This window comes from Maniola hyperantus, chromosome 16 (genome assembly GCF_902806685.2).
Source record: "Maniola hyperantus chromosome 16, iAphHyp1.2, whole genome shotgun sequence".
NCBI lineage: Eukaryota > Metazoa > Arthropoda > Insecta > Lepidoptera > Nymphalidae > Maniola > Maniola hyperantus.
In genome coordinates this window covers 14,404,092-14,431,848 of record NC_048551.1, presented here as the reverse complement: position 1 = coordinate 14,431,848, position 27,757 = coordinate 14,404,092, and the positions used below count along the sequence as shown (strand labels likewise).

The 27,757-nt window shown below is 46.6% G+C and overlaps 2 protein-coding genes across 3 annotated transcripts; one reads left to right on the top strand and one right to left on the bottom strand.

Annotated features, from left to right (window-relative positions):
• Positions 1–1,307: 1,307 nt before the first annotated feature.
• eEF1gamma (elongation factor 1-gamma) lies at positions 1,308–17,072 on the bottom strand. Its single transcript, XM_069503787.1, has 10 exons — positions 16,956–17,072; positions 16,690–16,839; positions 16,531–16,597; positions 11,046–11,188; positions 10,557–10,697; positions 10,296–10,463; positions 9,166–9,308; positions 8,420–8,589; positions 6,940–7,082; positions 1,308–1,952 (listed from the first exon to the last, which is right to left on the bottom strand). Exons 1-10 carry the CDS (start codon positions 16,965–16,967, stop codon positions 1,815–1,817), a joined length of 1,275 nt encoding a protein of 424 aa, XP_069359888.1. The 5' UTR covers positions 16,968–17,072; the 3' UTR covers positions 1,308–1,814.
• A 1,060-nt stretch (positions 17,073–18,132) lies between these two features.
• Positions 18,133–27,751, top strand: LOC117989445 (calcineurin subunit B type 2). 2 transcript variants are annotated; one of them, XM_034976799.2, is made up of 6 exons: positions 18,133–18,305; positions 18,816–18,855; positions 19,108–19,143; positions 24,813–24,976; positions 25,338–25,472; positions 27,124–27,751. In XM_034976799.2, exons 1-6 carry the CDS (start codon positions 18,303–18,305, stop codon positions 27,292–27,294), a joined length of 549 nt encoding a protein of 182 aa, XP_034832690.1. In that variant the 5' UTR covers positions 18,133–18,302; the 3' UTR covers positions 27,295–27,751. The 2 variants fall into 2 exon arrangements, with proteins under 2 accessions (XP_034832690.1, XP_034832691.1); XM_034976800.2 differs by lacking the exon at positions 19,108–19,143 and having other exon boundaries at positions 18,135–18,305.
• The last annotated feature ends 6 nt before the right edge of the window (positions 27,752–27,757 follow it).

The window sequence follows — 27,757 nt, the reverse complement described above, 5'->3', positions numbered from 1 at the left end:
ACAGCATGTCATATGGTATATTATTATGGGGTAATGCTGCTGATATTAATTCTATTTTTGTGCTGCAGAAAAGGGCTGTTCGAGTCATATACAGTATGGGACCACGAGAGTCGCTGAGAACTAAATTTAGAGAAGTTAAAATTATGACAGTGCATAATCAATATATTTTTGAAAATTTATTGTACGTCCATGAAAACATAAATAAGTTCAAGAAAAAAAGTGACTGTCATAATGTAAATACTAGAAATAAAAATAAACTTGTAATTCCCACCTCCAGGCTAAGTAAAGTTAGCAATTCATTTATTGGAAAATCTATAAGTTTTTATAATAAGCTTCCAGAAGACATATTGGAGATGTCTCTCAATATAGTCTATAGTCTCTGAATACCCGGCTGAGTTTGTTGTGGGCTCTTCTCAGACCTGGGCGCGTTTGGAACCATCGTAGCTTATAAGTTTGCGTAATAATTATCACCACTATATCTTACAAATCCAACATCTGACCATCAAAAAGAATTATTAATTACCTATTTTGAATAAATCATTTGACTTTTGACTTTGAAATATAATAGGTAAGTTTTATTGATAGGTAGTTAAAACTCTCTATTTAAAGTACTAACTATATTTTTCTATGATTTAGATTTCCCGTATGATCATGATTGATTTATAAAACATTTTTAAATCAATTACAAATGAACACAAGTTTCTAAGTAAATAACAAAATATGCGTGTTTAATCACGATGTAATAAGTGAGTGATAGATAATAGATTATTTAAGCACAACACAATTTTTTCATCAGAAACTGTCAACAATGTAAACGTCAGTTTAGTTCGGTGAATTTTTGATTCTACTATAGTGACATTTCGTTGGTCTCGACGACAGTGACAACGCTCTATAAAACCGTTCTTTCCAAAGCCTCAATAGCTCAACAGGTAAAGGAGTGGACTGAAAACCGAAAGGTCGCCGGTTCAAACCCCGCCCGTTGCACTATTGCCGTACCTACTCTTAGCACAAGCTTGACGCTTAGTTGGAGAGGAAAGGAGAATATTAGTCATTTAACATGGCTAATATTCTTTATAAAAAAAAAAGTTGGATGGGCAATATTTCCTGCCGGGAACTGTACGTGCGCAGCAGAAAATAATCATCAACCTTCAGAATGAGACTTCGGCTTCGACGTTTTACGTCACATGGGTATGAGTGGCAGACGTCTGTCTCGACGACAGAGACACTATGCCAAACCGCTATCTCTTCTAAAGGTCGATGTAGATTATTTCCTGCCGCGTACTGTACGTGGAATGAACACACCCTCGTAAATAGAAAACAATTTAATTAGTTAGTTTCCGTACAAACAGCTGAGACGAGACAATCATTGCCACTTATATTACACTTAGTTACATCAGCGCGCACCGCGTGGAATGACAAGACCTCATCTTGCGTTCAGTACTGGCACAGTACCCGCGAGACCCGCGACCACCACGGCGCACAATTCTAATTGGACCTTATTGCATACTCTAAACGTCTAAATTTCAATAAATTACCTTTTTATAGATTTCGCAACACATTATCGTCACAGTAAAATGGACCTAAAGGATTTAAAGTGGAAACTTCAGTACCACCGATTTTAATTTGGTGAACATCACTACCACATGGCGCATGGCAAAATTTGTTTGCACAGAAAAGTCCAACCTAACTGTACCTACTAAACTTATTGCGTGACACAAGAGCACGCGCCATTCGACAGTAACACAGTGATATTGTTTGCTATACGAATTGCGAACACAAGTGGCGCGAGTATGTGATGTATGTGAGTAGGCGGCCTACTTGAAGATCTTGCCCTGGTTGAAGCGGCGGCCCTGCGCGTCCGAGCCGCTCCACGAGAAGTAGTCCTTCACTAGCTGCTTGGTCTCGAAGCTCGCGGCGTCCAGCTTCTTCCACGTGTACGACTCGTAGTCAATCTGAAACGTCACACATTCATGTCAACCAACTGTCCGCCAAGGTCGTCGACCTACGACAAAGTACGTGCGCCTGGTTCAGTGACCCTTTGAAGGGAATCTTCGCTTTCGTGGATCAGGCAGAATGTTTAGTTGTTGTAGGTGGACGGTGACATGTTTGTCTGTGTTGTGTGTGGGTGTGTGGGTGTGTGTGGTGGGTGCGTACCTGCCAGTCGGGCGACAGCGGGAAGGCGAGGTCCTGGCCGCGCCACACCCACACGCCGGAGATGGTGGAGTCGTCGTCGGCGCCGAACAGACACACCGACGCGAACGCCTGCTTGCGCATCTTGTCTAGGCGCTGGAACATGCCTGTGCCGACAATACTACTTACCTGCCAGTCGGGCGACAGCGGGAAGGCGAGGTCCTGGCCGCGCCACACCCACACGCCGGAGATGGTGGAGTCGTCGTCGGCGCCGAACAGACACACCGACGCGAACGCCTGCTTGCGCATCTTGTCTAGGCGCTGGAACATGCCTGTGCCGACAATACTACTTACCTGCCAGTCGGGCGACAGCGGGAAGGCGAGGTCCTGGCCGCGCCACACCCACACGCCGGAGATGGTGGAGTCGTCGTCGGCGCCGAACAGACACACCGACGCGAACGCCTGCTTGCGCATCTTGTCTAGGCGCTGGAACATGCCTGTGCCGACAATACTACTTACCTGCCAGTCGGGCGACAGCGGGAAGGCGAGGTCCTGGCCGCGCCACACCCACACGCCGGAGATGGTGGAGTCGTCGTCGGCGCCGAACAGACACACCGACGCGAACGCCTGCTTGCGCATCTTGTCTAGGCGCTGGAACATGCCTGTGCCGACAATACTACTTACCTGCCAGTCGGGCGACAGCGGGAAGGCGAGGTCCTGGCCGCGCCACACCCACACGCCGGAGATGGTGGAGTCGTCGTCGGCGCCGAACAGACACACCGACGCGAACGCCTGCTTGCGCATCTTGTCTAGGCGCTGGAACATGCCTGTGCCGACAATACTACTTACCTGCCAGTCGGGCGACAGCGGGAAGGCGAGGTCCTGGCCGCGCCACACCCACACGCCGGAGATGGTGGAGTCGTCGTCGGCGCCGAACAGACACACCGACGCGAACGCCTGCTTGCGCATCTTGTCTAGGCGCTGGAACATGCCTGTGCCGACAATACTACTTACCTGCCAGTCGGGCGACAGCGGGAAGGCGAGGTCCTGGCCGCGCCACACCCACACGCCGGAGATGGTGGAGTCGTCGTCGGCGCCGAACAGACACACCGACGCGAACGCCTGCTTGCGCATCTTGTCTAGGCGCTGGAACATGCCTGTGCCGACAATACTACTTACCTGCCAGTCGGGCGACAGCGGGAAGGCGAGGTCCTGGCCGCGCCACACCCACACGCCGGAGATGGTGGAGTCGTCGTCGGCGCCGAACAGACACACCGACGCGAACGCCTGCTTGCGCATCTTGTCTAGGCGCTGGAACATGCCTGTGCCGACAATACTACTTACCTGCCAGTCGGGCGACAGCGGGAAGGCGAGGTCCTGGCCGCGCCACACCCACACGCCGGAGATGGTGGAGTCGTCGTCGGCGCCGAACAGACACACCGACGCGAACGCCTGCTTGCGCATCTTGTCTAGGCGCTGGAACATGCCTGTGCCGACAATACTACTTACCTGCCAGTCGGGCGACAGCGGGAAGGCGAGGTCCTGGCCGCGCCACACCCACACGCCGGAGATGGTGGAGTCGTCGTCGGCGCCGAACAGACACACCGACGCGAACGCCTGCTTGCGCATCTTGTCTAGGCGCTGGAACATGCCTGTGCCGACAATACTACTTACCTGCCAGTCGGGCGACAGCGGGAAGGCGAGGTCCTGGCCGCGCCACACCCACACGCCGGAGATGGTGGAGTCGTCGTCGGCGCCGAACAGACACACCGACGCGAACGCCTGCTTGCGCATCTTGTCTAGGCGCTGGAACATGCCTGTGCCGACAATACTACTTACCTGCCAGTCGGGCGACAGCGGGAAGGCGAGGTCCTGGCCGCGCCACACCCACACGCCGGAGATGGTGGAGTCGTCGTCGGCGCCGAACAGACACACCGACGCGAACGCCTGCTTGCGCATCTTGTCTAGGCGCTGGAACATGCCTGTGCCGACAATACTACTTACCTGCCAGTCGGGCGACAGCGGGAAGGCGAGGTCCTGGCCGCGCCACACCCACACGCCGGAGATGGTGGAGTCGTCGTCGGCGCCGAACAGACACACCGACGCGAACGCCTGCTTGCGCATCTTGTCTAGGCGCTGGAACATGCCTGTGCCGACAATACTACTTACCTGCCAGTCGGGCGACAGCGGGAAGGCGAGGTCCTGGCCGCGCCACACCCACACGCCGGAGATGGTGGAGTCGTCGTCGGCGCCGAACAGACACACCGACGCGAACGCCTGCTTGCGCATCTTGTCTAGGCGCTGGAACATGCCTGTGCCGACAATACTACTTACCTGCCAGTCGGGCGACAGCGGGAAGGCGAGGTCCTGGCCGCGCCACACCCACACGCCGGAGATGGTGGAGTCGTCGTCGGCGCCGAACAGACACACCGACGCGAACGCCTGCTTGCGCATCTTGTCTAGGCGCTGGAACATGCCTGTGCCGACAATACTACTTACCTGCCAGTCGGGCGACAGCGGGAAGGCGAGGTCCTGGCCGCGCCACACCCACACGCCGGAGATGGTGGAGTCGTCGTCGGCGCCGAACAGACACACCGACGCGAACGCCTGCTTGCGCATCTTGTCTAGGCGCTGGAACATGCCTGTGCCGACAATACTACTTACCTGCCAGTCGGGCGACAGCGGGAAGGCGAGGTCCTGGCCGCGCCACACCCACACGCCGGAGATGGTGGAGTCGTCGTCGGCGCCGAACAGACACACCGACGCGAACGCCTGCTTGCGCATCTTGTCTAGGCGCTGGAACATGCCTGTGCCGACAATACTACTTACCTGCCAGTCGGGCGACAGCGGGAAGGCGAGGTCCTGGCCGCGCCACACCCACACGCCGGAGATGGTGGAGTCGTCGTCGGCGCCGAACAGACACACCGACGCGAACGCCTGCTTGCGCATCTTGTCTAGGCGCTGGAACATGCCTGTGCCGACAATACTACTTACCTGCCAGTCGGGCGACAGCGGGAAGGCGAGGTCCTGGCCGCGCCACACCCACACGCCGGAGATGGTGGAGTCGTCGTCGGCGCCGAACAGACACACCGACGCGAACGCCTGCTTGCGCATCTTGTCTAGGCGCTGGAACATGCCTGTGCCGACAATACTACTTACCTGCCAGTCGGGCGACAGCGGGAAGGCGAGGTCCTGGCCGCGCCACACCCACACGCCGGAGATGGTGGAGTCGTCGTCGGCGCCGAACAGACACACCGACGCGAACGCCTGCTTGCGCATCTTGTCTAGGCGCTGGAACATGCCTGTGCCGACAATACTACTTACCTGCCAGTCGGGCGACAGCGGGAAGGCGAGGTCCTGGCCGCGCCACACCCACACGCCGGAGATGGTGGAGTCGTCGTCGGCGCCGAACAGACACACCGACGCGAACGCCTGCTTGCGCATCTTGTCTAGGCGCTGGAACATGCCTGTGCCGACAATACTACTTACCTGCCAGTCGGGCGACAGCGGGAAGGCGAGGTCCTGGCCGCGCCACACCCACACGCCGGAGATGGTGGAGTCGTCGTCGGCGCCGAACAGACACACCGACGCGAACGCCTGCTTGCGCATCTTGTCTAGGCGCTGGAACATGCCTGTGCCGACAATACTACTTACCTGCCAGTCGGGCGACAGCGGGAAGGCGAGGTCCTGGCCGCGCCACACCCACACGCCGGAGATGGTGGAGTCGTCGTCGGCGCCGAACAGACACACCGACGCGAACGCCTGCTTGCGCATCTTGTCTAGGCGCTGGAACATGCCTGTGCCGACAATACTACTTACCTGCCAGTCGGGCGACAGCGGGAAGGCGAGGTCCTGGCCGCGCCACACCCACACGCCGGAGATGGTGGAGTCGTCGTCGGCGCCGAACAGACACACCGACGCGAACGCCTGCTTGCGCATCTTGTCTAGGCGCTGGAACATGCCTGTGCCGACAATACTACTTACCTGCCAGTCGGGCGACAGCGGGAAGGCGAGGTCCTGGCCGCGCCACACCCACACGCCGGAGATGGTGGAGTCGTCGTCGGCGCCGAACAGACACACCGACGCGAACGCCTGCTTGCGCATCTTGTCTAGGCGCTGGAACATGCCTGTGCCGACAATACTACTTACCTGCCAGTCGGGCGACAGCGGGAAGGCGAGGTCCTGGCCGCGCCACACCCACACGCCGGAGATGGTGGAGTCGTCGTCGGCGCCGAACAGACACACCGACGCGAACGCCTGCTTGCGCATCTTGTCTAGGCGCTGGAACATGCCTGTGCCGACAATACTACTTACCTGCCAGTCGGGCGACAGCGGGAAGGCGAGGTCCTGGCCGCGCCACACCCACACGCCGGAGATGGTGGAGTCGTCGTCGGCGCCGAACAGACACACCGACGCGAACGCCTGCTTGCGCATCTTGTCTAGGCGCTGGAACATGCCTGTGCCGACAATACTACTTACCTGCCAGTCGGGCGACAGCGGGAAGGCGAGGTCCTGGCCGCGCCACACCCACACGCCGGAGATGGTGGAGTCGTCGTCGGCGCCGAACAGACACACCGACGCGAACGCCTGCTTGCGCATCTTGTCTAGGCGCTGGAACATGCCTGTGCCGACAATACTACTTACCTGCCAGTCGGGCGACAGCGGGAAGGCGAGGTCCTGGCCGCGCCACACCCACACGCCGGAGATGGTGGAGTCGTCGTCGGCGCCGAACAGACACACCGACGCGAACGCCTGCTTGCGCATCTTGTCTAGGCGCTGGAACATGCCTGTGCCGACAATACTACTTACCTGCCAGTCGGGCGACAGCGGGAAGGCGAGGTCCTGGCCGCGCCACACCCACACGCCGGAGATGGTGGAGTCGTCGTCGGCGCCGAACAGACACACCGACGCGAACGCCTGCTTGCGCATCTTGTCTAGGCGCTGGAACATGCCTGTGCCGACAATACTACTTACTACTCGATAATTATAAAAATAGTTGTGTGTTATGCAAGGGTGCAAAGATGTTATTTTGTCCCGAGAGTTAGTATTACGCTCAGGATTCAAAAGCTCGAGCGCAAATAAATTTGCACCCGTGCGAAACACACAACTTTTCATCTCACTTCAGCGAGGAAAATGCTAGATGCTCGATACAAGAGGCGCCAGTACCGTGGAAGTTGCCATAAAAAGTTTCTATATTAATAGGCCAAAAGTCAGGCAGAAGGTTCTAATTTAAGAAGATTCTATTATACAAACAAAGTTTTTTTCGGGTGCATTTAGAATTCTATTGTTGGCATCATCTTAATCGGATTTAGATTTTTTTTTAATAATTGTAGGTACATAATTAGTTCCAGACAAAATTAGCCAATCCTCGCGCATTTCAAAGATCCTAGCATACTTTCCAGGTAACCTCCTCATGGGCCGAAACGCGGGAGGGCGCCCGTTCGGTACTTGCTCCTCACCTGTGGACACCACCTCCCATGGCCCCACCAACCTCGCGGTTATATGGGCCGAAACGCGGGAGGGCGCCCGTTCGGTACTTGCTCCTCACCTGTGGACACCACCTCCCATGGCCCCACCAACCTCGCGGTTATATGGGCCGAAACGCGGGAGGGCGCCCGTTCGGTACTTGCTCCTCACCTGTGGACACCACCTCCCATGGCCCCACCAACCTCGCGGTTATATGGGCCGAAACGCGGGAGGGCGCCCGTTCGGTACTTGCTTGGTGGCTCTTTCCCGGGGCGCCTTCTTGACTCCCTACTAATTCTTTGTATCCTTTCCTTGTCCCTTTTTGTCTTTCTCAGACGTACACACAAACGCAGATCCCCGCGTGCCCCGCGGTCCGGATCCTGTACTGTATGAAGTTACTTTTACTGATTTTCGAAAATATAATTATGAAAATAATCAGAAAAGAAAAATGCTTGAATTCAAAAATTAATTCGCCACCTTTAAGTTTTTCTAACTCTCGCACGGTCCGTTTTCTTATTTATGAAATGATCAATGCCTATAATTTTTATTTTTAACAGAGATAGCGAGCAAACGGGTCACCTGATGTTAAGTGATTACCGCCGCCCATGAACATTTGCAACACCAGAGGAACCGCCGATGCGTTGCCGGCCTTGAATTCGTTGGTCCGCCACTTGAATAACCCCATGTTGTAATCTAGTGGGAACATCGGGAGTTGGTTCCACAGTTCGCACGTGCGTGGAAAGAAGGATCTGGCGCAGCGGACGGTCCAGTGTCAAGTGCACCAGACACCCAGGCGCGCGCTGATGAGGTTATAACATCTCACCGGTGATGAGGTTGCAGCTCATGAACACCTTGGACAGCTCCTGAGGGTACTTGTACTCCGCGAACCAGATGGAGTAGTTCTCGGGGTCGAACTTCTCCCAGAAGTAGGGCACCGACACCGCCTCGTCCTCGTTGGAGTAGCACCGCTTGAAGTCGTCCATGTTGAATGTTCTGCAACACACATTGCATTGGTTACTTGACAACATGGTTGTGTGGCGGTTGCCACAATTGCAACTAGATGGCGCTATTCAATCGATAACATTCCATGACGTAGTACCGAACAAATGTACCGCCCACAGTACTCGCACTAACGGAGTTTCTGCTGTCGGCCCAGCTGGCGCTACCGAGCACGACCAACCGCTCGGTGGGAGATCTCCCTTTGGTACGGTCGAACCTGCCTCTAAACATAAATCTGTCTCGTCTGAGCAAAGTCAAAGTGCGCTCTATAGATCTCAGCCTCAGGAGTCTAGACGCAACACCCTCGCTACGCTTTTTACTCTGAATATCGTCGTTGCGCTGAGGATTTATCCCGGCGCCTGTGACGTAAGATATTGCATTACCAATGTACTGTTATAGTCTATTTTACAGTACTGACAGAAAATAATGTGTACAGTAAGTGGCAGAAAATAATGCACATCGATCTTTAGAGAAGGATAGCGGTTTTATAGAGCATTATCTCTGTCGTCACATAGGTATGAGTAGTTTACGAACAAGTGTATTAAAAATACATAATACCTTTAGACTTACCCTTTAGGCATGCTATCGAAGGGGTCCTTGGATTCTTTAGGTTTTTCTTCTAAATCATCTTCTAACTCTGGCTCCTCTTTTTCTTTTTTCTCTTTCTTGGGCTGTTCTTTCTTTTCTGGCTTCTTGTCTTTTTTGCCTCCCTCCTGGAATTATTGATTATGATGCTCTTACAAGACTGTATAAAATACTCACTAGGGCAGTTTGCAAATTTTAACGAATAAAACGAATTATCGTTCTGAAATCCTTTTAAAGGGGAGAAAATTTGCAAACTGTGGTTTCAAATTGTAATGGACGCCTCTCTTCGACTGCTCTCCCAGGGCCGTAAGTCTTACCTCATGAGAGCGAGGGAGAGAGAGAGGGAGGGGGAGAGAGAGAGAGAGAGATTGGGACAACCCTCCACCTCCCATGGTCCCACAAACCTCTCGGTTATATGGGTCGAATCGCGGGAGGGCGCCCGTTCGGTACTTGCTCTTGACATTTTCCGGGGGCGCCTTCTTGACTCCCTACAAATTATTTTGTCTCTTCCTTGTCCCTTGTGCTCACTGCATAGGATGACGTTGTGCGAGAGCCCGGCGTGCGAGTGCGGCCTTGGCGACGAGGATAGGCACCATGTGCTGTGGGAGTGTCCCCTCTATGAGGACTTGCGAGTGACGATGTTGGATGGGATCGTACGCGGGGAAGCGGGGCCGGTCTTCTACACGGACCTCGTCTCATCGGCGGGGAACTACAACCGGCTACGGGAATTCGCGCACCATTGGCATAAGAGGCGAAGCAGCTCGGAGCGTACAGGTGCCAGGCCGGCACCACGGAGGAGACGAGGTCCGTGTAGAAGACCGGCCCAGCTTCCCCGCGTACGATCCCATCCAACATCGTCACCTGCAATGCGTCCATCCTCATAAAGGGGACACTCCCACAGCACATGGTGCCTATCCTCGTCGCCAAAGCCGCACTCAACTCAACACACAAGAGAGAGAGAGATGACCTTCTTGTGCTGTGTGAGCTCCTGGTACTTCTTGGGGTCGAAGACGGGCGGCGCCTGGCACAGCGTCACGGCTCCCACCACTGCCGACACCTGCGGCTGGTTGGCGAGCGTGAGGAACCAGCGCTGCACGTTCACCAAGGCGACTGACCTTCTTGTGTTGTGTGAGCTCCTGGTACTTCTTGGGGTCGAAGACGGGCGGCGCCTGGCACAGCGTCACGGCTCCCACCACTGCCGACACCTGCGGCTGGTTGGCGAGCGTGAGGAACCAGCGCTGCACGTTCACTAGAGATGAGCGCAGTTCTGGGTCCAGCACATTCTAGAAATAATTGGAAATTGGTTTAGATTATAGATAGATAGATAGGTTACGCTTAGTTGGAGAGGAAGAGGAATGAGTGATCTTGTAGTGTACCTGGAAGGCGTGCAGCAGAGTGGTGAAGACGATGATGTCGGCCAGGCTGATGCGCTCCGTGACCAGGAACGTGCGCGTCAGCAGGTGGCCGTCCAGCACCTGCAGCGCGGCCAGCAGGTCGCTCCGGGCGCGCTCCACGTTCTGCCCACATACAGAATATACACTTGAATAAACCCTACAAAACAGTTTGTTGACTATCTCATCAGGCCAATCTGGTAGGTTAGATCCGTACGGGTAGTCACTATTAGATCAATAAATCAGTCCCTACAATACAGATCGATATTTACAGTTTACATGATAATGGAGACTGGAGCGGGCATCACTACTAACTGTGGTGGGTAGGCCAGTGTGAGCTGGCAGTAGTACCCTTGACTGCAATCTCACCTGGTGGAAGCGGGCTTACCTGGAAGGAGCATGGCAGTTTTTATTAAGCCCATAAACCTTTGGTTTCTACACAGTTCTATTATAAATAATTCCACGTAGGCGTACCACTTTGTTGAACTGCATGATGCCGAGGTAGGGGAACACCCAGGCGCAGGAGGCGGGCAGCAGCTCGCTGTCGGCCCACGACGCCCACTGGTAGATGGCTGCCTGTGTGGCCACGTCCAGCCCGCGGAGGGCCGCGTTCGCCACTGCAGTGCACAGACAATGTATGCAATCATTGTATGTCTTGATAATAATGTCTGACTTAGGCTAAGTACAGTATCTAACATATCACTATGTATGTGCACACTTTTCGGGATAAAAAGTAGCCCGCAATGTAAGCTTTTGATTTTATATATTAGTATGGATACATATTCTTGGAAACATACCATGCTAGTGTGACTTGTGCTGTTATTAGTTTAGGCATAATATAGATAATAGGTATTAAGATCCTTATATTATAAAAAAAATGCAAAAATGTGTCTGTGTGTTATATTTTCACTGCCCATTTGTACAATCAATTTTGGTACAGAGATAGCTTACATCCTGGAAATTAACATAACCTACTTATTGTCAAAACCTCGCAATCTACACTAATTGTGCTTTTTTGTGCTATCACCCGCTGTACATGTGTAAGGAGACCACGAAGGAAAAATAACTCGAAGACGATTTCACAAGTTTATTTGTCGGTTTTCATTACAGAACTACTTGCCTATTCGGCCACACGGCTTTTTATATCGTTTATCATGAATGAACTCAGACATTAATCGAAATGACTTGAAGTTACCTTCGTTCATTCCTTAAGATTCGTTTTCAACGTATCTTAATTAAAGTCATTATTATGTTAACAAACAAATATATGTAATACTACTTTGATAAATAATTGTAGTAATTTTAACGATTAGCAAACTTAGTAAGTAAGTTACTTTAAATAGATATGCAATTTAGGGATGTGTATTGTCAACAACATTTGATTGAATGAATCACATAAGGTTTAGGTTGCAATATTCTACATTCAATCAAATGTTTCCTTCATATTATATTTAATGCGCTCTATTAATTATGGCCATAGTATTTAACTCTACAAATTTTAATATTTATAACATGATTTCTAACATTTCGGCCATTCTGATAATCATAGTTTGTCCTCAAACTTTTAATTGCATAAGTAGATAATTAACTATAATTGACATTATTTCAGCACCTTTGAATTAAGTGAGAAGAGCGTGGTAAAGAATTTAAAATTTAAGTAGAATTTCCTTCTATTTTCACATAATGTACTTATGTCCACTGTGCTTTTGCTTTCATGAGACTACACCCTGACTACCTCAAACTCAAACTCAAATTGTTTATCCAGAATTGGTAAAATGATATAGTGGTGATAATTAATACGTACTTAAAACAAAAAGAAGAGAAGAGAAGAGCCCGCAACAAACTCAGCCGGGTATTCTTTTTATTATCACCACTTTACAAAATCACCTAGAACTAACACAAAGCTGTTAAGCAACTCATTCCCAACCAAGCTTTCTTATCATTCAAATAGTACTTTAGGTATTATTGTAATAGATTTTTTTTTTTTAATAAGTTTCCGTTTTATGAAGACTTTGAACATTGTTGAGAGACACCTCCAATATGTCTTCTGGAAGCTTATTATACTAGCTAAATGTTTTATTACCAACTAACTGAACTAAATATAAAATCCTTGAGATTATTTAAGATCTATTTAACTAATATTACTAAGATTTTAATTCATCTTAATCTTACTCAAGATTTTTAGCTTCCTTAATATTATTTTATACATTTAAAGCAGGATTAAAATAATCGTGAAACTGTAACAATTAAATCAGAATTACAATAATCAAATGAGAATGGATTGATACATGAATAAAGTAATAACTTTAGTATTTGAGTAACGAAACATAATTAGATCTTGAGAACTTGTGTCGCAAAAAATCAATAATTTAATTTATCATAATCTGAAGCATTAATTAAAATTACACTGATTTAAATAAAATCACAGAGAAAATAAAATTCTCATACATATTTACCAATTCTATCTATCTATCTTGTATACATTTTTTATTTTTTTAAATCTCTCGTAGGAACTTCCATAGTCTTGTGCCGCCTGAATCCAGCAGCTCCCTGCTACTCATATCATTCAATTTTCAAATAATGCTTAACATTTTCTTTAAGCATCCCTAATTCTATGCCTGAAATTTTCTTTAGACATGCCCTTAATTTCGTGTCTAGAACTTCTTCAGACATACCCTCATTTTATGCTGGAAGTTCTTTCAGACACGCCCTTAATTCTATGCCTGAAATTTTCTTCAGACATGCCCTTAATTTCGTGTCTAGAACTTCTTCAGACATACCCTCATTTCATGCTGGAAGTTCCTTCAGACACGCCCTTAATTTAATGCCTGGAACTTCTTCGGACATGCCCTCGGTTCATGCCTGGAAGTTCATTTGACATGCCCTTAACTTTATGCTTGGAATATCCTTTGATCCCTTGATTTTTCCGTTAGGTCTTTACTACATTTAATAATGATAATAATGTTGATATTATTATAATTATTTATTCTCTTCACTATCTGTACTATTATTCATTGATTCATTGAATTTGGTTAATGAGTGTACTAGTTCAAGATTTTTCATAGATTACTTATTTATATATAAAAAAAAATAGAAATGTCATTTTTTTTTCATTTAAAGTTAATATGGCATAATCCAATAAGTGAAAGATTTCTCTAATTTATTAATCCCTTCATCAAAATCTTTAAAAAAAAGACAGTGCTTTAAATAATATTGTTCTCTGAGACTCAACTAAACTAAAACAAATTATCGGGTGTCATAAAATATCATCGAGTGAGAGTTCTGAGTCTATGCATTGGGTTATGGGTACTTCCACTGTTATGTTCCCTAGTCCCTACCCATGTCTTTCGAAAACTCAAGCAAATCTACAATATCCACACAAGCCCTTAAGGTTTTGCGATTAATCGATTGTAATTAGCATGTACTATTTTTTTTTAACATGATCTGAGTCGGGAATGCAAAAGTGGTATATAATTTAGTGCACTCATTAACTTTTGTTGTTGAATCAAATTTAGAGATTATTTTATTTTCATCATAATGCAGTTTTGGAGATTGATCATTGATAAATCTACAAAACTCATGAGCCTCATGAAATCTATATAACTCATATTAACATGTTTACATCGATGCACAATTATCACCATTTGAATTAGCAGACTTTTCTGCTTCCCTCGGTTGCTCTGGTTGGACTACCAGCCGCACCGCGGCGGCCGAGCTCTCGGCCGCGCCGACGGCCGCGCGCTCAGCCACGCCGACGGCCGCGCTCTCAGCCGCGCCGACGGCCGCGCTCTCAGCCGCGCCGACGGCCGCGCTCTCAGCCGCGCCGACGGCCGCGCTCTCAGCCGCGCCTGACGGTCGCGTCCCCGGCCGCACCGGCGGCTGCGCTTCCGGCCGCGCCCACGGCCACAACAACGGCCGCGCTCCCGGCCGCGCCAACGGCCGCGCCGACGGCCGCACTCCCGGCCGTACCAACGGCCGCGCACCCGGCCGCGCCGACGGCCGCACTCCCGGCCGTACCGACGGCCGCTCTCCCGGCCGCGCCAACGGCCGCACTCCCGGCCGTACCGACGGCCGCGCTCCCGGCTGCACCGGCGGCCGCGCTCCCAGCCGCGCCGACGGCCGCACCGACGGCCGCGCTCCGGCCGCACTCCCGGCTGCGCCAACGTCCGTGCTCCCGGCCGCGCTCCCAGCCGCATCGACGGCCGCGCTCCCAGCCGCGCCGACGGCCGCGCTCCCGGCCGCACTCCCGGCTGCGCCAACGGCCGTGCTCCCGGCCGCGCTCCCAGCTGCACCGGCGGCCGCGCTCCCAGCCGCGCCGACGGCCGCACTCCCGGCCGCACCGACGGCCGCGCTCCCGGCCGCACTCCCGGCTGCGCCAACGGCCGTGCTCCCGGCCGCGCTCCCAGCCGCACCGACGGCCGCGCTCCCGGCTGCACCGGCGGCCGAGCTCCCGGCCGCGCCGGCGGCCGCACTTCTGGCCGCGCCGACGGCCGTGCTCCCGGCCGCGCTCCTGGCCGTGCCAGCGGCCGCGTCAACGGTCGCGCTCCAGGCCGCACCAGCGATCGCGCTTCTGGCCGCGCCGACGTTTGCGCTCCCGGCTGCACCGCCCAGCTGTCCTGCCGGCTGCGCTCCCAGTCGCATCGCGGCGTGGAGGCCGCGCTTCTGGCCGCGTTGCCAGCCGTGTTCCCGGCTGTACTCCGGTCACACCGGCGGCTGCGTCTCTGGCCGCACTTCCAGGCTGAGGCTTGCGGCACATCATCGTCCTCGATATGAAAGAACGAAAAAAAAAGGACGAATTGAACATTTTGACCATGTAAATCAATGTAATGCGGGTAGATGAAAAACACACATTACTTAGAAATAGATGTTATTGCGTTAGATTTTAACATACTTAATTATTTATAGTTTCAAAATCGGTTAGCTACGTAGATCGGTTAGAGACGTTAGTAACACGGAAAGATCAAAACATGGAACTCGATGAAATACGGGTAGATTAAAAAAATCACTCCTATCTCAGCAAAGTTTCATTTTGTTCCTTTATCCTTTTCGTAAATTATCTTTTGAAGGTGGTGGGTACTTCCATAATTAACTCCATAAATGGATATTAATGAACAGGTTTAAAACACAAAAAAAAAAAACATCTCAATTTTCAAATCGCTTTAGACTTATTCACACAATAAAATAAATCACTTATTACCTGCGTTCAGCCGATCGATCCCTGCTTCTGATGTAAGGAGACCACGAAGGAAAAATAACTCGAAGACGATTTCACAAGTTTATTTGTCGGTTTTCATTACAGAACTACTTGCCTATTCGGCCACACGGCTTTTTATATCGTTTATCATGAATGAACTCAGACATTAATCGAAATGACTTGAAGTTACCTTCGTTCATTCCTTAAGATTCGTTTTCAACGTATCTTAATTAAAGTCATTATTATGTTAACAAACAAATATATGTAATACTACTTTGATAAATAATTGTAGTAATTTTAACGATTAGCAAACTTAGTAAGTAAGTTACTTTAAATAGATATGCAATTTAGGGATGTGTATTGTCAACAACATTTGATTGAATGAATCACATAAGGTTTAGGTTGCAATATTCTACATTCAATCAAATGTTTCCTTCATATTATATTTAATGCGCTCTATTAATTATGGCCATAGTATTTAACTCTACAAATTTTAATATTTATAACATGATTTCTAACACATGTTATTATGATATGCCAGTCAAATTGGTTTAGAAAGCAAACCAAAATAGGTGTTATAAAGCATGTTCCAATTAGCATTCCAGCTTCTGGGCATTTCACTAAATTATACTTGCACGAGATCAAATCACATTGTAAAACATGTATGGGCTCTAGTTTGTACACGGTACTAGTTTCAGTACCATTACACTACAATACTACTCAATGAGCGCTAATAAAATGTTTACCCCTCGAGTAAAGACGTACCATAGTAAGCTATAGCGTTGCTCTCCGTCAGATGGATCTTGCCGTCTGCACTTTCATAAGCCGGCACCTAAAATGATTCGCACACATTACACGTCACATCACGTCCCAACATGGCCATATTTCACATACACTGCACTATTGTATCCGTTTCGCACTCACTTTTCCGGCCGGGAACTTCTTCAGGAACTCCTCGCTCTTATTAGTTTCGCCGAAGACGAAGTTGGCCGCTACTTTCAGATCGACCCCGGAGTACTTAGCGGCGATTAACGCCTTGTAAGCACGGAAGTTTTCCGGATAAGTGTATAGAACCTGAAAAAAAATATGTATAAAAATACAAAAGCCCGAAATTATATACCTAATTACTATTTATTTTGTACCGTTTTGGGTAGTGATTGTAGAGATAACTTTAAATTAAAAATACCTACCCCGGCCGCCATGGTTGAGGGTTTTTCAGAGAGAAAGAACGGGGAGGAGGGGTATGAGGGAAGGGAAGGGAAAATGATTTGACACTGACAAGTGACACTGACATTGACATTCGCGTTGAAGGGCATTTCGGGGTATTGCTTAGATGAATGTTTTATATATTAATATTTCGATTTACGTTGAGTTTGTGGTGATTTGTGGGGTTGTTCGGAAAGTCAATGTGGATAACTTTAGATACTCATTGTATATTCTTGGTCGGCAACAACGTCGTGGTCAAGTGAGAGCTGGATTTGGACACGAAAGATTCCGTACCATCGTACAAGAAATAAGCAGTCCCTTTCCATACGCAAAGCTAAGTTGCGAGCACGCGACGAGTCATTTGAGCTATTGTAGTGGTTAATATTTCCACAGCTCTGCTCCGCTCCTCTCTCCTCCGCACCAGTGGACAGGCAGCAGGAACGTCTAGGGTCTAGAGTAGCCTACTACCTACACCTTAAGTGTAGATAAAGATAATCAGAAATATAGTAGATAGGTAATCTATGATCAGAAAGTTAAAAAAAATTTTCCGGTCCTTTACCCACATTTTACTATAATATTTTTGCACATGGTAACATTATTTTAATTTTGTCTGTCAAATCGATTCGATTTGTGATGCCATCTTATAATATTTTTCCCTAGATTTAGGGCAAAACAGAACTAGCTTTTAGTATTATTTGATTTAATAAAAAGAAAAAAACATTGAACTTAGAAATAAAATATTATCCACCAGGATTCAAAATATAAAATACAATTTGACGATTTTAGCAATAAAATTTTTTACGTTTTGTATCGCGGATTGCGGATTGTAGATTGCGGATATCAATCGCACAGCTTATTGGACAGATCGGGTTAAAATTTGGCATGCAGATAGCTAATTACTTAGAAAATATCCGCTATTAAACTAGAAAGGATTTTGAAATTCAACCCCTATGGGCGTTCGTGCACTTATTCGTATTTAGTTTGTATTCGTGTTTTTTATGTAACTAGTTAGGCAAAAAAGCGGATCACTGTATTTTTGATAATATTAGATAGCAAGTGTTATAAATGAAAAAAAAATCTTATACATTAGTACCTAATATGCTAATTTGTGAAAATGGTTCATCTTTAGCACTAGCATGGGTGGGGTAATGTGAAATTAAGACTTTGGCGATGGCAACATTAGATTCGATCTCAATGGTGTGATTTGCATTGCAGCAAAATAATTTTTTAATACAATACAATTCTTTAATTCTATCTTTGCTTTACAATTAGTGCCATATTTTACTAATTCTGTTTATCGTTAAAACCGAGTGTAACATTAAACCAGCATCATGGTAAGAGTTCATTGTGTACTATATATAATGCCCGCGACTTCGCCCGCGTGGTTTTAGGTTTTTATATCCTGTGGGAAATCTTAGATTTTTTGAAATCAAAAGTAACCCTTGTGCATCTCCAGGATGAAAGCTATTTCTGTATCAAATTTCCTTTAAATTGGTCAAGCGTATGGGCTTCGATAAGGTACCTAAGACAGCTCTAAATTAATATTAGCATGAATTTCTGTAGCGTTTCAACACGATCCGTAATATTTGAATCATTGAACGATCATTCAAAATTGAAAGTCTGTAATATATAGTCCATACTATAAAATAATACAGCTAATTCTGTTGTACGAATTGTCCAAACTAAACCAAAATGACAGGTCTATAATTATGATAATTTACCACTAGAGCCTGGACCTTTATAAAAACTGTTAGTTTAGAGATTGTGTTCAACAGAATTAGCCACATAATATACAAAAAATAAATAGTGTTTTGTATTGCAATTCAAAACCATAAATTTTGCAGGGCAATGAAAACTCAATACCAATGGAGCTCTGTTCCAACTGTGAGTACCCGCCTGCAACGCAGCTTCCCTCTTCACCTCTCTTACTCGCCTTAACCCATGTTTGATTGCCTATTTCCTTGTACAATAATGTAACAGAAGTGTAATTTGTAAGTAACCCTCTAATGTGACATAAGTTTGACATTTGAAGCATCACTACTGTCTGCCTCGGCCTGCGCTCGCGGCGGAGGCCTAGCGGGAGAGTTTGAGTGCGGAGTAGGGTGCGTACGAAGCATAACGTGAGGTTTGTTTCAGCCCGTGTAAACTGCATTGATTTTAAGGTGGAGAACTGTGAGTGGTAGAGTCACTCGCTGGCGTCATCTCCATGTCCACACACCGCACGTACAGCGTACACCCACCACTACATCCAGAACAATTTGTGTGTAGCCCGTGAACACAGCTGTGTTCAGTAGACGATGTGCTATTGGCTAGTTCAATTGTGTCGTCTCCCTGGATACAATCTCAGCACAATTAATCAAAAACCAAAAGCTGATTAATCAATATTGAGATAAAAGTCTGAAGAATCATGTTGTCTATATATCCCGATATCTTTGCTTTTTAACTTTATAATCTGTTATGTATATTCTATTCTGTATAATATTAATTTATCCAGTTATTCAAATAATTAATTATAGTCACATAATAATTAATCAAAGAATTCATAATTTGTTCAGGAGTGCAGCTTTAATATAACTAGCCCATAGCAACAATATCAACTAAATATTACTTGTAGAGTAGCTCCAAGCTAAATATTATCGTGAATTTTAAATATGCAGATTTCATAAATGTTTATAACAAGTTGATTAATTAAAAATCAAAACTATTTAATTTTGTTTAATTTCAATATTAAATTGATTTAAATTGCTGCAGAGTTAATTCAAAATACTAAACTTTAAACTGGTTTGCTTGCTATAATCATTGGTGTTTGTATAATGTATTTAATTATAATGCTTTATTAGCTGCTTTTGAAATAATTACACTTATTAATTTTAACAGATTTTAGATCTAAAATACCATGTACTAAATAATTCAATTGATATTTTAAAAGTAAAATAATTTAATTGCCAAAAAAATTTTTTGTTTGATTATTGATCATTCTTTTGAATATGAATGTATACACTTGTATATTATTCATTATATTTTATATGCAACCCTTACAGTTTGTAAATCTCAAAAATACAAACAGTGCCCATTCAAAAATATTTTGTTGAATAAAAAGAAATTAAAATGTTGTTGTTTAAATTGTGTGTTTACTAAATACACAATTAAATTGTGTGTGTTCATAAATAAGTACTTATTTTCAAAAAAATTAAAATATCAATTCATGTTGATTTTATGAGTTGCGTATAATCTGTTGAAATGTTGTTTTATTTCAATGTAAGTATTACATGATGCTTGGATCCTAGCTGAAGCTATGACGTTGCTGTTGCTTGTGACGACGTACGTAGGTGTGGTTCTTGTAGCTCGAGCTGGTGTGTTCTGATCTTTTGCACATAAGATGTCTCTACAGCCCAATTCATTGTCATGATACTTATTATATTGTTAAAGGGGTGTCATTTTATTTATATTTATATATATATTTACACACTTTAGTCTATTCATCTAATTATTTATATCATTAACATTTACAATATTATTATGTTAATACAAAATTCGATTATTATTATATATCTACTAATGTAATAAATGAAATAGATTTACATACATATATACGTATACCTATTATGATTCTGTAAATATAATCGTCACTCAGGCTATGAGGCCACACTAGGACATATCTGATCTACATAATATAGTTGACATGCGACTTCTTATGTGACAAGAGATAATATTTATATACATAATTGTGTACTTTGGTGGTGAATGTTGTGTTCACTTGTTTCCCACTGCACACGTACAGTGCACACGTACAGTGCACACGTACAGTGCACACGTACAGTGCACATGTACACGATGATTGATACAATTGTTCTGGATGTACTTAGAAATGACATTTGGGCTAGCGCATCACCCGTGCCTTTAGAACAAGTGGTTAGACTTGTGAATGTTTGAGATGATTGTTCTCTTTAAGCTGAACGCACATCGCACCTCGCGCCGCACGCGATGCATATTCAGGTGAAAATGCGAATCACACTTATGGTACGACCCCACTAACGGGATTTGACAAGCGATTCGGAATACGGTGAATGTTTTTTGTTTGGCGATTTTTGAAATAAATTTGGTAAATCAGCCGGCCGGCAGACGCGACGTAAAAACCTATATTTGCGCCATTCGGGTAGACGCGAATGTGCGATGTGGTTGTCACACAATTCGCGATGTTACGAATGATTTGCTTGAATCCCGATATTAGAGTCGAACCATGAAAGAAAGATGACTTGTGCCGAGGGCGATTGGACGTTCCCATTTTCAGTAGTGACAAGTGCATCATTGGCGGCGCGTGCTTCGATGTGCGGTCCACGTTACTGTACATATGTGAGGAATGCGTGTGATGGGAGATGTCAGCTACGGTCGACTTTCGCTTATATTCCGAACTCGGGTCCCTCGGGGTCAGCACAGACGGTCTACATTTGGACTGCAAGCTGTTGCAACATTGCAGTTTACTGCAGTTGACATAATTGCATCGATGTGCATTTCTGTCACGGGTAGTTGCGATACAGTCGTGTCCACTGCACTGAACCCGCTGCATCCAAACTGCAATTTTGTAGTGGTGGAACTGGAAGCCTCCTGCAAAGCTTGGAGGCGGTACGGCTTAAAATGCAGATCGTCTTTGTTGAGCTCGCCTTTAACATTTATGAAATCGATCTGCACTCAAAATCAATTCGGAGATTAATGATTGCTTCGATGTTTTAGCAGACCGCTTGCAACTATATATTGCTCGAGTGAATATTGTTTCTTTTGTGTTTTTACTTTGGTTCATTTATTTCCGTCATTTTTATGGTGAAACATGCATAAAATGTGCTTCCCGATCTGATTCAGACAAGTGTAAAGTCATATCAAATAGTTATATTTTATTGACCCCACTTCCAACAAGCGACATCACGTCGCGTGAGGTGTTTGCTCTGTAGGCTTAGCACGTGTTCGCTCGTGTCGACATCGTAAGTTTCGGGTATCGAAATAGTTTTTAAAAAGTAAAATGATGCTAAGCTGTGCTATTTTAGGGCTCTTGTTCGTTCGAACATTTTACTTGGTCGTGATAGTTTCGATACTTGAAAATCAACGTTGTCGGGATTTGCAAACGCGTACTAAGCATATTAATCCGAAAATGAGTATTTGATTTGACTGAACTAGTCCGTGTGCGGATCGGGTCGTGTTGCAAGTGCGTTCGCACCATTGCCGCTTGTTCGTAACAATTATCCCAAGTTGCGAGGGTAGGCATACTGTCTGACCTCTCTCATTGCTTAGTTTTGTTCTGTTGGCTGCTCTACGTCTAGTCGTGTACCATGTCAGGCGGAGGCTGACGCACAGGCTTCGTGCACGGGAATGTTAAGGTGATCGCACACCAGCCTGCGCGCCGCACGCGACACTTTTTCAGGAGGTGCTAAAAATTCGAACACAATAGCAGGCCTATTCGGTATCTCAGTGGCTATGTAATTAAATTGTACACTTCGGAATGTGTCCAATAAATAAAAGGTCCACGCCATCCCTATCGGTGTCTATTACCAGCTTCGGAGGGTTATTAAAGATATCCAATAAAAAATTAGGAGTTCGACAGTCATTTGTTAGACATTTTCCATAGTATCCAACAAAATAGGGCCACTGAGGTACAGAATACTACAGTACGTACTCCGCAATTTTCGGATTCGGCGCGTAGTGATTTTATTTTTGGACACTGAAATACGCACGCCCGTGGCGCGTAAGGATAGGTATGCGATCAGCATTAGACGCTTTATATGTTAATAATCGTATAACGGTTGAAATTAATAAATAATCAATCTATCTGTAATGTGTCGATAAGTCACTTAGCAACATTGTTATTTGTCAACAAAAGACTGAACAATTTTTGACAAATAACAACAATGCTAAGTAACTTATCGACAGATTACAGATAGAATTAGTTGTTGGACGCAAGACTCGCGACACCGACAACTGTTGGAAGTTGCAACACCAACGCCGTCGTACAATTCAGTTGCATTGTAAAAATACACAAGCGTCATTTTTATAGATTTGGCACTGCTCAGGATATCGACATTACCAGTAACCAGTATTAAGGCGCTAATTTATTGACCTCTCGCAGTCTTCGCATAATTTCTTACTGGAAATGTAGTCGATAGCTATACCTACTTACTGTGTTGGTGAAAACAATTATAAGTTAGCTAGTATGCTACTTGGGTGTATCTACACAACGTCCGGGACTTCGTAAACAATACAAATTGTTACGCGTCCTTTGAATTGAATTTAAAATTATAATTAAGTAAATGACGATAAATTTTTATTAAAAAAATATTAATCACCCTCTGCACTCATTGCGTAAGTTCATAATTCTAATTGCTGTATATTCCCAACGTGCCGTAAAATAAACTCTTATTAAAACTTATTGTAATTGCAAATAAATAAATCAGTTATTGGTAATGCGTCATCATACCAACCGACATGAGCACATTTTCGCTCGGTACTGTAAAACATCGACAAGTGTAAATACAAAATAGTTGCAGTTGATAGTAGTGCCACCGTCACCGATAACGCTCGTGTACATTAACTGTCGGCGCAGACTGAGCGACAAAATCCTCTAACTGTGGTCGAGCTGTTCTCGCACCGATAACGATTGAACGGCAACTGTTAGCGACCGCCAAACGACTTGAGCAAACGAGCAGTATGGAATTTAGGTTTCTAATTTCTATGGCAGAGGACTTCTACCGCGCGGGAGCACGCGATTGGCTGATCAGTCGCCCGCCGTTTCCTGCGATGCGTCAACTTCGACCACGCCGCTTTTGGTCAAGTTGTTTGTCGGTTACTGTAGATGCATCCGACTCGTAAAGAGTTGTTAATACTACACGAGATAACATTTACTCGAGCAGCGATGCGAGAGCGGCACATTCCATATTTTTAGCGGCTCGCGCTACCATTTCACTGTAATGTGAAAGTTACATTTGCCAGTAATGATTTCACAATCATCGCTGTTGTTAGCTTATTTAAATGCTAATACGTTCGACGTTTGACACCTCCCGCTAACTTCGCCGACTATCGAAGTTGTAGGTGAAGTTAGCGAGGCACAAGACCGCGTACATTTGGATAAGCAAATAAATCATGAGTTTTGTATACAGATGATAGGACGCGACGGCTGTTAAACTTTGTGGCGTGATCTTTGACGCTTGGTCTGCGTCGCCGCGCGCCGGCCGTACACGCCCGCCATCCGCATGCACATTGCACGTGCGTAGTGCGGGTGCTGTACGGACGCGACTGTATTTCTTTAGACAATGAGTCTCTCTTGGCACAATTGAATTACTGAATATGGGTATGCGTTAGAATATGAATTGGCAAGCCTCGATTTGAATAAATATTGTGTCTACAGTCTTACAAAACGATCACATTTCGAACTTTAATGATATTTCCATAAGAAAACCCTCGATTATTTGATAAATCATAGAATTTCAACTCCAATCGTTTCTCTCAGGAGTCAGCACACTGAAACCTCTAGCGAAGAACCGTGCGGATATTTTGTTTGGCGTATTCTTCGTGCAGATATGATGTGCTCTCCCACATTTCCATACGATACATTTGAACAGAATTCTGCGAGCGTTCTTCTGCTCACTAACTGTAAGATTTTTCTCTAGACTTATTCAGACGAGTGATATTCGATTTATCGAATAATCGATGGTTTTTCATGGATCAAGACCACAACACAAATTGAATGTATGAAAATACGGAAATGCCATAAGAGCTTGCCAATTCAAGTGCTGGTACGTAGCTGTGCCTGGAGGGACTTGCGTGAGAGATTCGAGCGGCGTTGTTTGGTTGGGTAGTCGACGCAGACGAGATCCGGCGGCTCGGCAAGCGCTTCCGCAAGCTGGACCTGGACAACTCGGGCGCGCTGTCCATCGACGAGTTCATGTCGCTGCCCGAGCTGCAGCAGAACCCGCTCGTGCAGCGCGTCATCGACATCTTCGACGCAGACGGCAACGGGGAGGTGAGTGTCCCGTAGACCAGGCAGCTCCGCTAGCTGTACCTGGACAAAAACTAGTGTAATAACTCTTGCATTGAACCTATCCACAACTTAGCAGGTCGCACTAGAAGGGTTGAACTGAAACGTTTTGTACGAGTAGTATAATAATCACGTCACCCACATAAGGATGATCTTAACCTAAAGTCTTTTTAAGTGTTTTAGGTTAAGTGTCTGGAAGAGTTTCCATTTCAGGGAGATGCCACTGATTTTAAGACTTTGAAACACGAATCTTTCGACAGAGTTTTGCTTTATTGAGATATTTGATACTTATGACATTAGACGGCAGTTATCTGCAGTATCATACACGACATGTCTGTGTCGGCAGGTGGACTTCAAGGAGTTCATCCAGGGCGTGTCGCAGTTCAGTGTGAAGGGCGACAAGCTGTCCAAGCTGCGCTTCGCCTTCCGCATCTACGACATGGACAACGACGGGTTCATATCCAACGGCGAGCTGTTCCAGGTAACGACCTCTGGGCTGGTGACAGGCTGCGGCAGGTGAACTTCGAGGAGTTCATTCAGGGCGTGTCGCAGTTCAGTGTGAAGGGCGACAAACTGTCCAAGCTGCGCTTCGCCTTCCGCATCTACGACATGGACAACGACGGGTTCATATCCAACGGCGAGCTGTTCCAGGTAACGACCTCTGGGCTGGTGACAGGCTGCGGCAGGTGAACTTCGAGGAGTTCATTCAGGGCGTGTCGCAGTTCAGTGTGAAGGGCGACAAACTGTCCAAGCTGCGCTTCGCCTTCCGCATCTACGACATGGACAACGACGGGTTCATATCCAACGGCGAGCTGTTCCAGGTAACGACCTCTGGGCTGGTGACAGGCTGCGGCAGGTGAACTTCGAGGAGTTCATTCAGGGCGTGTCGCAGTTCAGTGTGAAGGGCGACAAACTGTCCAAGCTGCGCTTCGCCTTCCGCATCTACGACATGGACAACGACGGGTTCATATCCAACGGCGAGCTGTTCCAGGTAACGACCTCTGGGCTGGTGACAGGCTGCGGCAGGTGAACTTCGAGGAGTTCATTCAGGGCGTGTCGCAGTTCAGTGTGAAGGGCGACAAACTGTCCAAGCTGCGCTTCGCCTTCCGCATCTACGACATGGACAACGACGGGTTCATATCCAACGGCGAGCTGTTCCAGGTAACGACCTCTGGGCTGGTGACAGGCTGCGGCAGGTGAACTTCGAGGAGTTCATTCAGGGCGTGTCGCAGTTCAGTGTGAAGGGCGACAAACTGTCCAAGCTGCGCTTCGCCTTCCGCATCTACGACATGGACAACGACGGGTTCATATCCAACGGCGAGCTGTTCCAGGTAACGACCTCTGGGCTGGTGACAGGCTGCGGCAGGTGAATTTCGAGGAGTTCATTCAGGGCGTGTCGCAGTTCAGTGCGACAAGGGATTCTGATGACTTAATACTCTCTTGTATCTAATATGCGTCCAGAATCACGAGCAGCATTAGTGACCAGGGTTTTGGATTCATGTCTTTACTACCAGAGGCCCTGTTCGAAAGCTTTGGTCTTCAAGCACTGAGAAAATATTATGGACGAAAAGCCATCTCGAAGCTTCCTGAGCGCTTGCCCAGCCGAGTTGGTTTCGGCGGTTAACCTCTTTCTCGAAATTGGAGCCACCGTGCTGGATTGTGTCCCAGGCCCCAGGTATTCAATATGAACTCGTTTACAATTTCGAGTGCAGAGCTCAATGATTTGGATGGGACGGGACATGAGCATTGCGCATGATTTTCTTTTTACTCGTATTCTTTTATAGGCCCACCTGTTGAGAAACTGCTAAGGTCATTGAGCTTTGTATGTAAGTCTCCCAGAGTCTCTGCCATAACGACTATTCTAAGGTTGGGACAAGGTGTTGGAAATGAGCGTACGACCCGAGCGTTGGTTTTGGACTGATTTATTAAATGAAGGAATTGAGATATGTATGTCTACTTATAGGCTATTATACAGATATTACTTAGGTCACACTGTACACTATGTCAGCGGCAAATCGAAGGTGAGTGATGCACTCACGGTTGACGTAATGCTAAGTCCGTTCCAATCCAAAAGCTTAAAGACATCTTGTAACGAATTCAAACGATACTTATAGGTCTGTTATCAATTCCAGGTGCTTAAAATGATGGTAGGCAACAACCTGAAGGACACGCAGCTGCAGCAGATCGTGGACAAAACCATCCTGTTCGCGGACAAGGACGAGGATGGCAAAATCTCGTTCGAAGAGTTCTGCAACGTGGTGGGCAACACCGACATACACAAGAAGATGGTGGTCGACGTGTAGACACCCTGCGCGCGCTCGCCACTTCTCGGGAATTGTGTCGTGTTTACTGCTTCAGGGTTCTCACGTCGCTCATGCCCCCCTCCCCGCAAGCCGCGATATGATCAATGTATTGTATTGTAGTCTGTCGACAAGTTACTTAGCGACGTTGTTTTTGTCAAAAAGACAAATAACAACGTTGCTAAGTATAACTTATCGAAAAATTTCAGGTGAGATTAATTGTTAATTTTTGTCGTAAATAACTTACATCTTATTTTATATAGATTATTAGTAATTTCGGTCCCTTTCTTGGATATCCTTTTACACTGATGTCTGTTGAGGCTAACGGTGCATTTGCATTTTGAAAATGCTATCAAAGTATCTTCTTTCGGGCGATCTTTGCGGGGAGCATAGCGATAACCGCCCGTGTCAATGTGACACTTGTCAAATAGTCTTCAGTGTTATAAGTAGTATATAGTAGCAGCAG

What these genes read in the sequence shown, in the direction of transcription:
- eEF1gamma (XM_069503787.1), bottom strand. An exon ending in TTCGATAGCATGCCTAAAGG is followed by an intron (nt 8,590 to 9,165) that starts GTAAGTCTAAAG and finishes TGTGTGTTGCAG; the next exon opens with AACATTCAACATGGACGACT. An exon ending in GAGCTGCAACCTCATCACCG is followed by an intron (nt 7,083 to 8,419) that starts GTGAGATGTTAT and finishes TTGTCGGCACAG; the next exon opens with GCATGTTCCAGCGCCTAGAC.
- LOC117989445 (XM_034976799.2), top strand. An exon ending in TGATTTTAAGGTGGAGAACT is followed by an intron (nt 19,144 to 24,812) that starts GTGAGTGGTAGA and finishes TTGGTTGGGTAG; the next exon opens with TCGACGCAGACGAGATCCGG. An exon ending in CCAACGGCGAGCTGTTCCAG is followed by an intron (nt 25,473 to 27,123) that starts GTAACGACCTCT and finishes TATCAATTCCAG; the next exon opens with GTGCTTAAAATGATGGTAGG.